The sequence below is a fragment of the Ammospiza nelsoni genome, chromosome 2, assembly GCF_027579445.1.
Source record: "Ammospiza nelsoni isolate bAmmNel1 chromosome 2, bAmmNel1.pri, whole genome shotgun sequence".
Lineage (NCBI taxonomy): Eukaryota > Metazoa > Chordata > Aves > Passeriformes > Passerellidae > Ammospiza > Ammospiza nelsoni.
Window position 1 is genome coordinate 96,459,450 of NC_080634.1, and position 13,905 is coordinate 96,473,354.

The window sequence follows — 13,905 nt, forward strand, 5'->3', positions numbered from 1 at the left end:
TGCCAAAGGAATTAGGGTCATATAATCAAAGTTTAACGAGAAGTTCAAATTAACACTTTTGATTATTGGTGCACTACCTGAAATGGTTTAGAAAATGTACTTTTTGGTGTTTCTTCGACACCACTTGAAATCTGTTCCAATACTTGCAATCTTGTTCTGTAAAGGATTAAAATGTGAAAAGAAGGAACAGTTGTTTTTCTGCTACTTTTATCTCCCCTTCACCATTTTCTTGGATGAAGAACCCCAATCTCCTTCCAGCATAAATGGAAGCAAACTAGGTTTAAACATTTGAAAAGATATAAAGGTTTATTAAATGAATCCAGATTTGACAGATATTACATTAAATTAAACAGCAATAAAGTTTTACTAGGGTTTATGTACAGATCACAGTGATTTTTCATTGTGCAATGAGGGCTGACTTTGTAAGTTGAACAGTACTTACACGTGAGCTACAACAAGCAACCAGCAACACACAACATTAGCCCAAGTGAACCTCGCAAGTCGAGCAGTCCAAACTGATTATGCAGCACACAAATGCCTGCTACCACTATCACTACTTTCTACACAACAGAGTATTTATAAAGCAGTCAAGGTTTGCCATAGAAAAGTGCAAAACATGGGAAGTCTGTACACAGTACAGTACAAGAAGGAATCATGCTACAGTCATTGAAAGCTGAAAAATAATTCTATAGCATAGGAAGCACTGCATCACAACTCTTCTGAATGGCAAGCAGATGGGCTGAGGAACAGCCATATCTTCATTGCTTTCAAAACTGTAAAATCCCTGTTTATCCATTTAAACATAGTTTAGATCCATAACAATGACTTTCTACAGTGGAAGATCACATGAGTTAAAGCTCAGTAGCACACATATTCATTGATCAAGCTCATTTACAGGAAAATCTACAGCATGTTCTTCATTTCAATCATGAAGCATTTATATCATTTGGTTACAAGGCAATTGAGTTTACAATTCACGTTTATCACTTAAAACCTCAGACTGGGCAATTAAAAATATATATATATAAAACTCAAAAATAAAGGTTGTTTCTTTAATGTTTAACATTCTTGTTCACTGATGTAGAATATCAAAGGCCTATGGGCTCTCTTGCAAGACAACAGTCCTTATGCAACAGTCTATATGGAACAGTACACATTAACAGAAAGAATCAAAATAAAATGAACTTCAGAGAACACCCTACTTGAATAGGAACTAAAAAAATCTTCTAGTCTTCTTTAAAAAAACCCATAAATCTAGAATTCCTAGTGCAGTGTTTACCTGCATGAGCACTCAGACAGAACTACGTTAGCGGGCCATGAAGTCCCAGTAAAGACTTAAAGCAGACTCACTTGTGCAAATAAATAAAACAGCCAGGTAATAACACCTCATTAAGCCCAGGACTGTAAAGAAAATAACTGATCGCTTAAAATAATGCTTAAAAAATGTTTTGGTTTTATTTTTTACTTCAGTATTTTAATTTTAAAAAACTGAAAGCAGTTTTGTACTAGAAAGCATGCTGACGAGGTCAGTAGTTAGGTGTATGTACACATGGCTCGGAAACAATGTAAAGTCAATGGATTACCATTATTAATAACATTGTACTCACTTCCTTAGTCTCCATCAGAATGAGTGTCAGTGCATCCACTGCCAGCAATGGATAAAAGTCATAAAAAGAAAATTCACTATCTCCTGTTGTTCAAGCATTCAAAACTTCTAACCGCCACTGTGGCAAATTACTCAATTTCAACTTAATTTCCTCAGATCTGAAGACTTAAACACAGAGCAGCTTTGAAATTTGAAGAAAAATCCTATGTTTAGCACACTTTCTTGAAGTATGTAAATTTCCTAATATGAAATTGATGTATGTATTCAGAGTCCATAAAATACCATACACTCACACATCAAGAAAACTCCCCAACTGCTTTTGCTCCCCCTTACACAAAGTAAGCTTTGTTTAATGTAATTCCGTTTTTTCAATTGATTTAGAATAACTAATTCCACAGATACAAACATAGTGAGCCAGATTCATTTTTCCAAGAGAATAAGGTACTTGCACTAGGTTAAAACTGTAATTTCCTATGGATTGTCCTGTATTTCATTACACATTCCTACACAATATTCACTGAGTGGCAGCTGCGGCCATCAACTTGCATAACATCAAGACAGCTTTGTGCTATTCCAGAATTTTCATTTTGAAATATCCTGATTTTGTTACACATTGTGCATTTTTGACAAGAATTATACAACCTCTTGTAGTAAGACTTGCTTTATGAAGAAATAATCTAATATCCTAGATGTTACAGGTTCTCAATAGCACTTCTGTACTGTTTAAACAAAAAAAATTGAGATCACTTTTCCACAAGGAGACTCCAGTAACAGATCTGCAATAAAATCATAAATATGGTAATTTCAGTAGCAATTACTAGAATGCCTACTTGGTAGGCATTCAGGATTTAGTTTAGAAAAACAAATCTTCGGCCTGCACTTACAGCTCTCAGATCAAAAATGTGGAGAGTAGTTTTTGAAAAACACTCTCTGTATGATCTAATCAAACAGTATTATGTAGAGCCATAAGTCATAGTAGTAGAACTTCAGAGAGCTGATGTGTTCTGAGAAAAAAAGAAGGTCCAAATATGGTAATTTCACTAGAAGTTATCTAAACTGACAACATCCTAAAAAAAGGTCATTGTGTTTTTTCTAATTGAAGCACCTCAAAATCAACTCCCTTATATTAAGACAAGCATCACCATATGTAACATGAAAAAAAACCCTAAAAAAGAGATTCTGCCTAGTATTCAATCTACCTTCATGTTTCTGTGCATTCATATATAGAGATACATACTTATGCACATACCGATATTTAGTGCTACTTAAAATTAAGCAATATTGCAAATACTTCTAAAAAAGTGTGCTCAAGCTGCTAGAAAGATGTTAACACAGGATGAAAAAAGAGACTGTGCATCTAAGGTTTGAACTCAGTACATATGAAATTGCTGGCAGCAGGGACTAGGACATTTTCAAAAACGGAGGAGGAGAAAAATAAGGCTGTAATAAATATTCTGTCTTCCCTCTGATATTCTGAAGTGTTCAGCATACAACAACAACTATTTTGCTAATGAAAAAGGTCTGTTATGGGTCATGCTTTACATTTGGAGAAGACAACAAACTTGTGAGTGAACAACTCCTGTCAGAGCCAGTTAAAGCCCTTTTATCAGGATGGACTGACTTGCATGTTTACAGTGAGTTTTCATGTGAGGAATCTCATTTCAGACAGTGTATTATCACTCAAAATTCTGGTTTTCAAAAAGTCATAATTGTAACAGAACTTCATAAATTAGCCATTAAGATACATCTTTAACAACAATAAAACGTGCCCTGGTCTTTCTGCTTTCAAGTACTATGGTTGTAAGTGTGAGGCATTGGAAATTTTAGGTACAAATCTTTTTTAAAACGTAATTATTTCTGTTTTTTACAAAGAATTATAAAAGGTATATAAGATGATGAAAAACTCATTTATCCTTTTTTAAGACTTTTATTCCTAAAGAACTTCTTGAAAAACATTGTTTGAAAAATAAAAATCATAGACTCTGCAAAGTACAAAAATTTACATCTTTGCACAATTCCTGTGCTTTAGTTGTACTGTATCCATTATATACATATATACTAATTTGTGCTTTTAATTACACAACTTTAGTATAAACTTATAAAATTAAGTCTATGAGTTAATTATGCAAAAAGGATCTGGGAATAGCAGGAAACTCAATTCAACCATAAGTTAAAAATAATCCTAAAAATATAATTTTAATCAGTCTACTTCAGAGCAGACTACCATTATTACAATTTAATAAACTAAGGTCAAATGTTTACAGCAAAAAATTATTCCTGCCTGCCTCCATATTTTCTGACATTTACTGATACACATATCTGAATGCAGCATCATTCTTAGCCACAAAGAAAATCTTCCTTTATATCTGAACTCCATTGTTCTTCAGACTTGCTCTTAGCACTTCAATTTCCTTCCAGTTTCTAAGACAAAAAAAGAGAACACAAAACTCAAGGTGGACTATTTGAACTCAGTAATAACTATCAACCTATCACATTTATAAGAGAGAATATTCAGGGTACAGAACTAATCTGACAATCTTATTCCTATAGAGTAGTAAAACCTTACAGTTAAAAACTATCACATTTCCTTATCAGTCAAATCATTCTAGGTGTTTCTTTTTACACACTATTTAAAAAAATTTAAGGACAGAAGGACTTAAATATTTGTAAGCAAATAAACCCTCATGAATGTAGAAAACCAAATCCTGTGAGGTGATTTTTGTCACCTCAAGCCGTTATAAATCAGAAAATGTAATTCTGCATATGGTTCTCACTCACAGGTCTGCAAGGCTTTCAAGGGCACTCCTGACACTTGGACATACCTTGTTGAGTGTAGACACTACACTCAGAAGTTCTTGAAAATTTCTAGATCTTTAGGAGGTACCGGAGGTGTTTTGTTCCAGTCATCTTCAGGATAAGCTTCAAAATTGGAAGTATCCCCATCATTGGATACTTTGGGCACTATGGGAGGCTGGTCAGAAGAAGTACAACAAAAACGTTAGTAGTTTCCTCAATGAGCTCCTCTCCATCATACTATTCTGTAAGAGATCTATTAAACAAATGCAGTACAGATTTACCTTCACCTGTTCCCTAATAATGAATGGCACCGAGAGAGAGAAACTTGCAGCAACACATACACTTTCCTACATTTTGTCAATTGCACACTTAAATAATGTGGCTAAAAGACACTTAGATAATTAATACACTTAACATAGATACCTATTTTATTGAGAGCACTAGCTTCTTTTCAACTAAGAATCTTCACATCAGCATGGGAATCTGCTACCATATTGAAGGTAGCCTCCTCTTCATTGCTTTCAAATAGATTGATTGCTTTTAAAGAGGTTGAAATTACTAACTTCTGTCTACCAACTGTGTTTTTTCCTAACCTAGCAATAAATTCAAGCAGGTAAAGAAATTGCTTCACCATAACTCATTTCAAAAGGATGGTTATAAAAGCATCTTAATTCAAATAGACTGTTTTTATGAAACTTGAAGGTGCCAAGTATCAGTTTTTGTTTATTTTTCACAGAGGATCCTTTTAAATTCTAGCATTGCTCATCAGCTTTACAGTACCTGTAGTTTTTACTTGTCTGAAATCTAACATTGAGAATGCACTGTGCTTCTGGCCACAGACTATGAGATAAAGATCCCTTCAGGAACATTTCATTAATTGCAGGCATTAATGAAGGGCAAACCCCTTTTCCTCTCTCAAGGGACATTCATGTCTCTATCCTCTTGTCAGCAACTGAGAGCTTAACTATCATGCTGAATCCAACAGAACACTTTAGAATGAGAAAACCCTATGGATGATCACTGAACTGGCTCCAATTTACACCCAAGACAGAATTATAAAGTATAGCAAAATGCTATTCCACATATCCTCAAAAAGATAAAAGTCTGGCTTCCACTAGCTCATGAGATCTTATTTGATCTTTTGGGCTTTTCAAAATGGTGTCATCATCAGTTGGTTTTCAATGGGAAAGACAAGTCCCTGTATGACAGTACCTCTAACCTTCAGCCAAAAGCAGAGTGCTAATTTTGTGTCTGGCAGTCACAGTAACACTGCCCAGATGCTGAGGAAAATGTGCAGAATCTGCTCTGCCCCTGAGAAATGTCTGCTCCACTGTGGGCAGTGCCTGGTATCCCTCCTCCCTGTAAGCATTTTGGCAGAAAAAAAGTTTTGTGAAGTGACATGTAGTAAGAAAAAAACAAGAGAGAAAGGATGATTAATGAAACAATTTTCTCCCTTTCAGCCATTGCTATTGTTTATATGATATTGATATTTAGGATCTTATTCAGACCATGATTCCATGCATAATCTATACAATAGACAAATTCGGGCTTTTTACTAGGAAAATAGAGCATTGTGTGCATTATTTCATATTTTCAATCTCTTCATCAGTATGAAATCATGAGAACAAATTCTATAGAGGCAGCTATAGTCTTCAAATAACCAAGTAAAATTCTGATCCACTTCACATCCCTACTCTAAAGTTTAATTAAATATCACTTCATCTTCCAAGACCTTAATAGTAATCTGAATGCTATGGTGACTCTTTTTTGATTAATTTTTAAAATAAAAATGCCACATAAAGGATGTTTGGACCTGAGACATTTGATTGTACATCTAATAATAATTTTTAGTACTATTTGTTTTTTATTGCTTAGGTTGCCATAAACATCTGAGTTTATATATTATTAAACAGGTTATCATCTAGTTTGTGTTCTTTGCAGGTTTGGTAAACAGAATTTAGAATAAATACCTAGAAAAATGTGACTTCATTACAATGCATATACATAAAAATATCAACTGGTTGCAGTAATGATTAAAAATAAAACAAACCCACACATTTAAAACACTGGAAACTTATTTTTCTTAAAGAGAAAAGCCATCTATAGCTTTGTATTAGATATTATTTACAAGAATACATCAAGAAGATTTTAATATTGTCTCTTTTTTTTTTTTTTGCAAGAACTCAAGGTATCTACCTGGAATTTAAGTGGAAGAAACTAGTGCAAAGAAAATAAAAACAAATGTTTAATTTGTACTTGACTGACTGCATGAGGTAACTCAGCCTCTGCTACAGAAAACCACTGCTGTAAGCAATTGTACAAGTTAGAACTTTGAGGAAGGAAAGAAAGAAAGCAGTTTTACTTCTAAAGTACTTTAAAAGTATTTTGTAGTGTTGGTAGCTTTTGCAAACATCTGCCCTCATATAATACTAGAATTCAGTGCTATAAAAGTCTGTTGGAATTACATTCATAAATCCTTCTCTTTCACCTTTCCTATTCCTCCTACTCCCATGTGCTCTACATTTTATTAAAACATTTACCTGAATTGAACTTGGTACAAAAATTTAAAGCCCAGAATAAAATGCCTCCATATATATAAGGACAAGGAAAAAAGAAAAACAAAATCAAACCAACAAATGAGCAATCCCCTCCACGTCCCCCAATAAAAAAACCACTTACAAGTAATCACTTAGAAAACCCTAAACCTGAAAACTAAACTCTGCATTAACAAATCATCTTCAGCAAACTAAAGCAGGGATTTTTTTAGACAGTTCGTATACAGACAAAAATGCAGCCCCTCATACAATGAACTCCACATTGCAAAAAGGCCAATATGCACTTAATTACTAAGTGTGCATATAGACATGTGCTTATACACACACAAACACACAGATGCAACAGCCAACAAACCTTCAACAGATCAGCTTAAATGAACAATGATTTCTCCTTGTGATGTCCTACACAGTATTTGCAGAATGTACCTTGAGTCTCCTTTGAGGTACAGCATCCCAGTCTATCGACCTGAACCATCGATGTCTCTTCACATCATCGGCTCCATTCTTTAAGGAAAGAAATCAAAATTACTATTTTTTAAGCTTACATGTATGCCAAACCATGTATTTCATTACAAGGACTGTAATAACAGGTCTATCCTTTTTTCTTTTTTTTCAGGTGATAATCATGAAAAGACTCTAAAGGATAAATTCACAGTGTTAATTCCCTAGTAGGTCCTGAGTTCCAGCAATAAAACCCAAGTAATTTTGATTTGGGTTTTTTTTAGCATTCTTCTGACACGATGGAGATCAAGAACAGGCTTTAAAGTACCCACAAAAGCATTAGTTACTGTCCTATTTACTGTTGTTTTCACCAACATTTTAGAGAATGCCTTATATTCAGATATACTTTCTAATCCTTGTGCTATAAAGAAATAACTGAGGGTTGATGGTGTTTTAAATAAAAATAATGTCTGGGAAGCGCATAGCTTTTTTAAATATTACAGGCATTTAATGCTGACAGCAAGAGGTTCTCAGTCCTGTTACAAAAGTAAATATATTAAAACATTTGTTTTCATTTTAGATATACAGCTAAAGGTGCATTTACCTTGTAATGATTATTCTCTCTGGGGTGCCTGTTTTATTTATGTGCAGAAGAAACAAAAATGTCTCTTTTTTTCATGATTAAGCTTGTTTCAAGCACAGACTTGTTCTTGAGGCATTAAGCACTGGGGAAAAACAGCTGGTTCCCTGTCTCAGGCCTGATCAAAGCACAGCACTCAAGACTGTAACACATACAGCTCCACAAAACCAAGCATTATCACACATTTAGGTTTTTTCAGATTTAGGTGGAGTGGAAATATCCATGCTCATATCCAATGAGGCATCAAGGAGAACAGTTCACGTAGTTCCCTCAAAAGCAGATCTGACTGAATGTTTCACCAGAAAATGTTTTGTGGGATTTACATATTTTTAAAACAATTATGACAATGGAAAAGGATCAGACACAAGTCTGACCTAGTGCTCTCACTCCAAAATCTGTTCTTAATTAGAACTGGTTTTGATTTAAGAATTTTAGTCAATTGTAGGGAAAGCCCCAAAACAAACCTAAGCAACCATGGACTAAAAAAATCCCCAGAAAACAGAAAACTCAGCCAAACACATTTGTTCAAAGCCTATGTTTGAACAAGTCAAGATTTGCTTTTATTTTTGTTTCCCTTCAAAACTGTCTAAAGATATAAAAGTTTTCACTGATAAATGAGTTGAAAAATTTTCAGCTTAAGAAATTCTCCTGAAAAAGACTACAAAGGATTCTGAAGGATAAGGAAAAACATTATGTTCTGTTTTTTCTTACCAGTCTAACTTTGTGCCATAAAAAAGCTCCAAAAGAAAACACCGGAGAGCTGGTTAAAGCATTTATATTAATATGTTAAGAAAACCCTGGATGATTGTGCACTTTTTACCATCTTCACCTATGTTTACCATTCAAGGTGCTTTGGGCCAAAAAGCAAACCTCTAACATCCCTTCCCCAGAGAAATAAAAATTTTAGATGTCTCCTAAGAGAAAGATTATACATGGTAATTTCAGTATCTATTGTCTTCATAAAACTGTTTGGATTAGGGTAAATAATTCTTCCTGGTGGAAGAGTATTTGACTGTGCTTAATCAGCACCACCAAGACAATGACCAGGTATCACTACAATCCTTATATTTTTAAAATAATTTTTAAACTTCAAGTTTGATTAGTGGCCCTTCTGGGATTATCACTGCCACAAAAAAGGAACCAAATGAGCTGGCACCATCCACTACAGGACTTAATATCATGTTTCTGGTCTAATCTAGGTTTTCACATTAATGAACAGGTGGTGGTGAGGAGAGAGGAAAACCACCATCAAGAGTAGCATTAATTCAAATAGTGGAATGATTTTCAGAAACACAGAAATACAGAGGTAAATTTGCATTTAGGATTGCATAACCTAAGTAATGTATGGGAAAATGTATGTGTTTCATGCTTCTCGAACCAAAAATTCTATGAAGAGCTGGTCTATATCTTTCCTACAGAATTCTTTCAACCTTGTGTGTTACACTAAGGATTTTACGCTGACCTTCATATTTCCAAGTCGTCTTGTTCTGTCAACCACAAGCAGCTTCTTAATAAGGTCTCTGAAGTAGAGAAAATATGTTCTCTGTTAAACAGAAGTAACTTATATTTGATTGTCAAGTGTTACAGAATACAGACATGCTTCCCTCTGACCATTCATTTCCTCATATTTTAGGACATTTAAGAGTAAGCAATAAAAAAGAATCTAACAGAATTCTTGCAGATTTCTTTTAGATTCTTCCAAGAAACAAAGGGAAAAAACCCTCTTCTTTCTCTTCCCCTGCCACTTGCCAAGTAGCACCATTTTGTTCTTTGTATTTTTTCATTTTGCTCAGCATGCCTAATCTCAAAACCTCAATGTTTTTTCTCCAACAGATCTCCAATCTGCCTGACAGAACTCAACACTAAAATGTATTAAAAAAGCAGATAAAGTTGCACCCTCATCTTTCTGCTAAATATCCAGGGAAACCATGGAAGAGCTAGTCATCTGCTTAAAACTAGTAACATCTATAATTTAACTGAAAACATAAAGTCTCACTGAGATACTGGCTCACTGAACAGTTCTACATAAAACTAAATCAACATTTTAAGCAACTAAAAGAAGTTTAGAGACAGAAAACTCTTCCATGTTAATAGCAAAGTACTTCAAATATTAAGCCCCAAACAACTATGACATAAACCAAAAGTATCATAATTTATGGAATTAGCTTCATTACTTGCGAGTTGAAAGAAAAATACGGCTTCATATTTCTATAAGCAGTTGCATTTTATCTCAAAGATTATTTTGCTATTTGATTTTAGAAAACTGGCATTCTGGACTAATTGCATGAAGTACCAAATATCAAGAAAGAACAAAAGTTTAACCATCCTTATTTCTATAATCTCAATTATTCCTGAGAGATGACATACAGCATGAAACGGAGATTAAGGAGTATGGCTAGTTCAAATTTTCAACAATATCAAAGGTTAAAAAAAGTCAACTGTTTTATTTACAGAAATTAACACAAACTTAATGACACACCTGCCTCTCTCCATCCCTACCTGTAATGTCTACTATGCCTCCCAAAAATAGCAGTGTCACCTATCCTTGATATCACAAAAGTGTGTGCAGAATGAACATATAAACTGAATATGCTAGACTGTTTGAAAAGCTGTTGCATTTGGCAGAAACACAATTCTAAAATTCAACTGGAAAAAAATTAAATCACCAGATATATGAATAAAAAAAGTCCATGGAGGAAGCAGTTTTTAAAACTCTCATGATTATTCCAGACAATCAATATTTCAATTAGATTAAATCATGTGACCAACTCCTTTCACAGTCACCTTTGCAGAAAGATCCCTTTCTACTTCAAAAAGACCATTCATCATGGAGGAGGACTATAAGCACACTTGAAAACAGAAGTAGGACTGAAAAGAAATACAGAAACCCAAAAAGAGATTCACAGAGTTTATGGGCAAAGACACTTTACCATTCCTATAAAACCAGAAAACATTTCATGGATCATTCTTGGCTTGCTTCAAAAATTCATCATAAAACAGGTAAGGGATGAGCTTACTTGCTGATACAGTATTGTTACTAAATATGATACTTGCTGCATTGACCAGTGAAATATCCATTGAATTGAAACCAATAATAGTTCCGTAGTTCTTTATTACATTGGTTCTAAATACTCATTTAAAAATTATGTTAAAATTAATTCGATAGATATGCTGGTGCATGTTTCTGAGAACCATATTCTACATGAAGGTCTCTGCAGAGCAATAGTCAGTAAAATGGTGTAACAGGGACATTTCGTTTGGAGGTTTCCAAAAGTGGCTTTGCAAAGAAAACCTTAAAAAAGCAGTAAGGAAAAGTGACATTCATGCATCAGGAGGGAAAGCAGAAGTGGTACAAATTCAGAAAATAAAGAGTACAGGAGGGTGATAAGGGATAGGTGAGTAAAAAATGTAAATGTCTGTAAGCTCAGGCAGTACATATCCCTAGGGAGAGAAGCGCTCTCAGAGTTCAGAAAGGGAAACAGTTTTGCTGCCTCAGAACAGAGAGTTAAAACTTTATATAGCACTAATACTTCAGACACAGTCTGGATCTGACAGGACCCAAGACAGTCTTCTTTCTGGCTGAAATACTGATTTATTGGAAGAAGAGAGAAAACAGATGGGTTAGAAGGTAAGAGAAGAAGACTGCCTTCATTAGACAAAATAATCTCGGCACTTGCTTTAAGGTAATGATGCAGAGATGTTCAAGGACTATCCAGTTCTGCATATTGTGGTTTAAAAGAAGGAAGAGGGGCTGACATCCAAGACACTGTGTTCACAATTCACTGCAGAAAGTAAGTGAAGCCACAAGAGTAGTGTGGCCAGCAGGACAGAACAGTGATTGGCCCCCTCTACTTGTCAGTGGTGAGACCACACTTCGTGTTTCTGCGTCCAGTTCTGGGCCACTCACTTGAAGAAGGACATTGAGATGCTGGTGTGAGTCCAGAGAAGGGCAATGGAGCTGGTGAAGGATCTGGAGGGTAAGTCCTACAAGGAGTGGCTGAGGGAGCTGGGATTGTTTAGCCAGGATAAAAGGAGGCTCATGGGTTATTAGTCTCTGTAACAGCTTTCACTATATTGGATGGGTTGTTAGAGATGATAACCGAATTTGAGGTGTTCCTCCTCCTGATCACAATATTACAGTTCAGTGCACAGAATACTAGAAGAGATAATAAATTTTCTTTCCCAGACCAATTGGATTAGGAAGACCGGATAAACTACACTAAACTGTAAACTGTGTGGAGCTACTGACAGAAAACTGTTACAAAGACACAAGTCAGCCTAAGGGGAAGCAGACATGCTTCATTCAGTGCACTCAGTGATTCAGTGGAAACTCAAAAACAAAACGAAACACAACACAACACTTTCTCAAATGATTAGTTTTGCTTGTATGTTTACCCAGTAGTGACAGTAAGCAAGTGCCTCTCTGAAGTCACCATCAAAACATCACAAGTGATTAACAAAGGAGTAGCTTCCTGTCTTCACTCCATCACTCACTCAGTTGTCACTTAGAAGAAACTTCATGTTTATAATCGCATTTCCTCATGTTCCAATGTTTACTAAAAATTATTTCAGTTATGGAATTTTCAAATAGGAAAAAAAAAACCTTATTTCATCTGCAATACACTTTCAGCAATTGCTAAATACTGAAAATTAAACCCACATTATATGTATATGTAATACTCCATATTGAACTGGGCCCCTGCTATCACAAATTTAAGTTGACTTTACACTAGAACTTCTGAAGTACCACAGTTCACTCAAGTAATTATGCTGAGAGTGATTTAAGTGGTATGTATCTATGGATAGAAACAGTTTTAGTGTCCTCTTCCTGCTCTCCTAATTTTTGCTCAGATTATCTCCTCATATTTCTCCTCTTGACCTTCTTACAGGACATGCCAATGGGTGGAAGGTGGAAAAGCATTTAATAACCCATAATAAACAGAAAAGATAGGCAGATACTATCTTACAACTGTATCACCACCTTGAAGTCTACAAAATATGTAAGCTTATTTGCACTGAAAGTGTAAATGTAATATCAAATATTTTCCAACATGATGTTTCAGAAAATCAGAATCTGAAATCAGGTCTTCTAAAAAGATTTTTAGAAATAGTGCTCAGCAGGTATTTAGAATAGAAAAGACAGTGTTGGGAGTCATGGACTTACTTTACATATAAATCCAAATGCCTCGGGAAATCTATTTTGCCAGCAAGAATCTTCTGATATATACCAAATGGATTGTCATCAAAAAATGGAGGAAACCTATTTTAATATAGAAAATTTTCAGAGGTTAGAAAAGAAGTTCTAAAAATTTTATAAGCAATATTATGTTATAGAAATTTCCCTCAGAAATAATTGATGAAGTTGTTCTTTTTGCTAGGACACTACCAATCAAGTACTATCTTGAAGAATAATTTAAGGCTGCCATTGTAAAACAGAAAACATTTTTGTATGCAACACACTGAATGCAGAATTAGAATTTAAATATAACAACAGAATAGAAAAATATAAAATTGCTACACAATTGCCATAAAAATATAACTTATGAAAAAAAAATTCAGTTCAAAAGTAGAAAATGCTTTGCTTTTATCTCTAAAACCCAGGGATATACTGTCCAAAAGAGCATTACCGTTTTTGATCTTGTCCTGTAACTGCCAGCACACCCTTATTTATCAGTTTCTCTCTAAAGTGTTAAAGGACCTTCACATGAATACATTATCCAGTTCAGTTATTTGTTGTACATCTTGAATTCAACTATGTGTTTTGCTAGATAAGGTTTTTCAAACAGTCAGACTGCTCACAACTCTCCAAGTGCAGCTGCCTTTCTGTGTGGGACAGATAAAGTTTTCATTTCAAAATCCTCCCCACG

At 34.6% G+C, this 13,905-nt stretch overlaps 1 protein-coding gene across 2 annotated transcripts in view; it reads right to left on the reverse strand.

The window, feature by feature from the left end:
• Nucleotides 1–279: 279 nt before the first annotated feature.
• Nucleotides 280–13,905, reverse strand: part of PRKX (protein kinase cAMP-dependent X-linked catalytic subunit) — a 57,858-nt gene continuing 44,232 nt past the window's right edge. Inside the window, exons 5-9 of one of the 2 annotated variants that reach the window (XM_059466283.1) lie at nucleotides 13,203–13,298; nucleotides 9,501–9,558; nucleotides 7,384–7,461; nucleotides 4,429–4,577; nucleotides 280–4,027 (exon numbers count right to left, since the gene is read on the reverse strand). In XM_059466283.1, the coding sequence (XP_059322266.1) occupies nucleotides 4,452–4,577; nucleotides 7,384–7,461; nucleotides 9,501–9,558; nucleotides 13,203–13,298 (358 nt within the window). In that variant the 3' untranslated portion in view covers nucleotides 280–4,027; nucleotides 4,429–4,451. The remainder of the gene's footprint in view (nucleotides 4,028–4,428; nucleotides 4,578–7,383; nucleotides 7,462–9,500; nucleotides 9,559–13,202; nucleotides 13,299–13,905) is intronic. The other variant, XM_059466284.1, reaches the window with a different exon arrangement.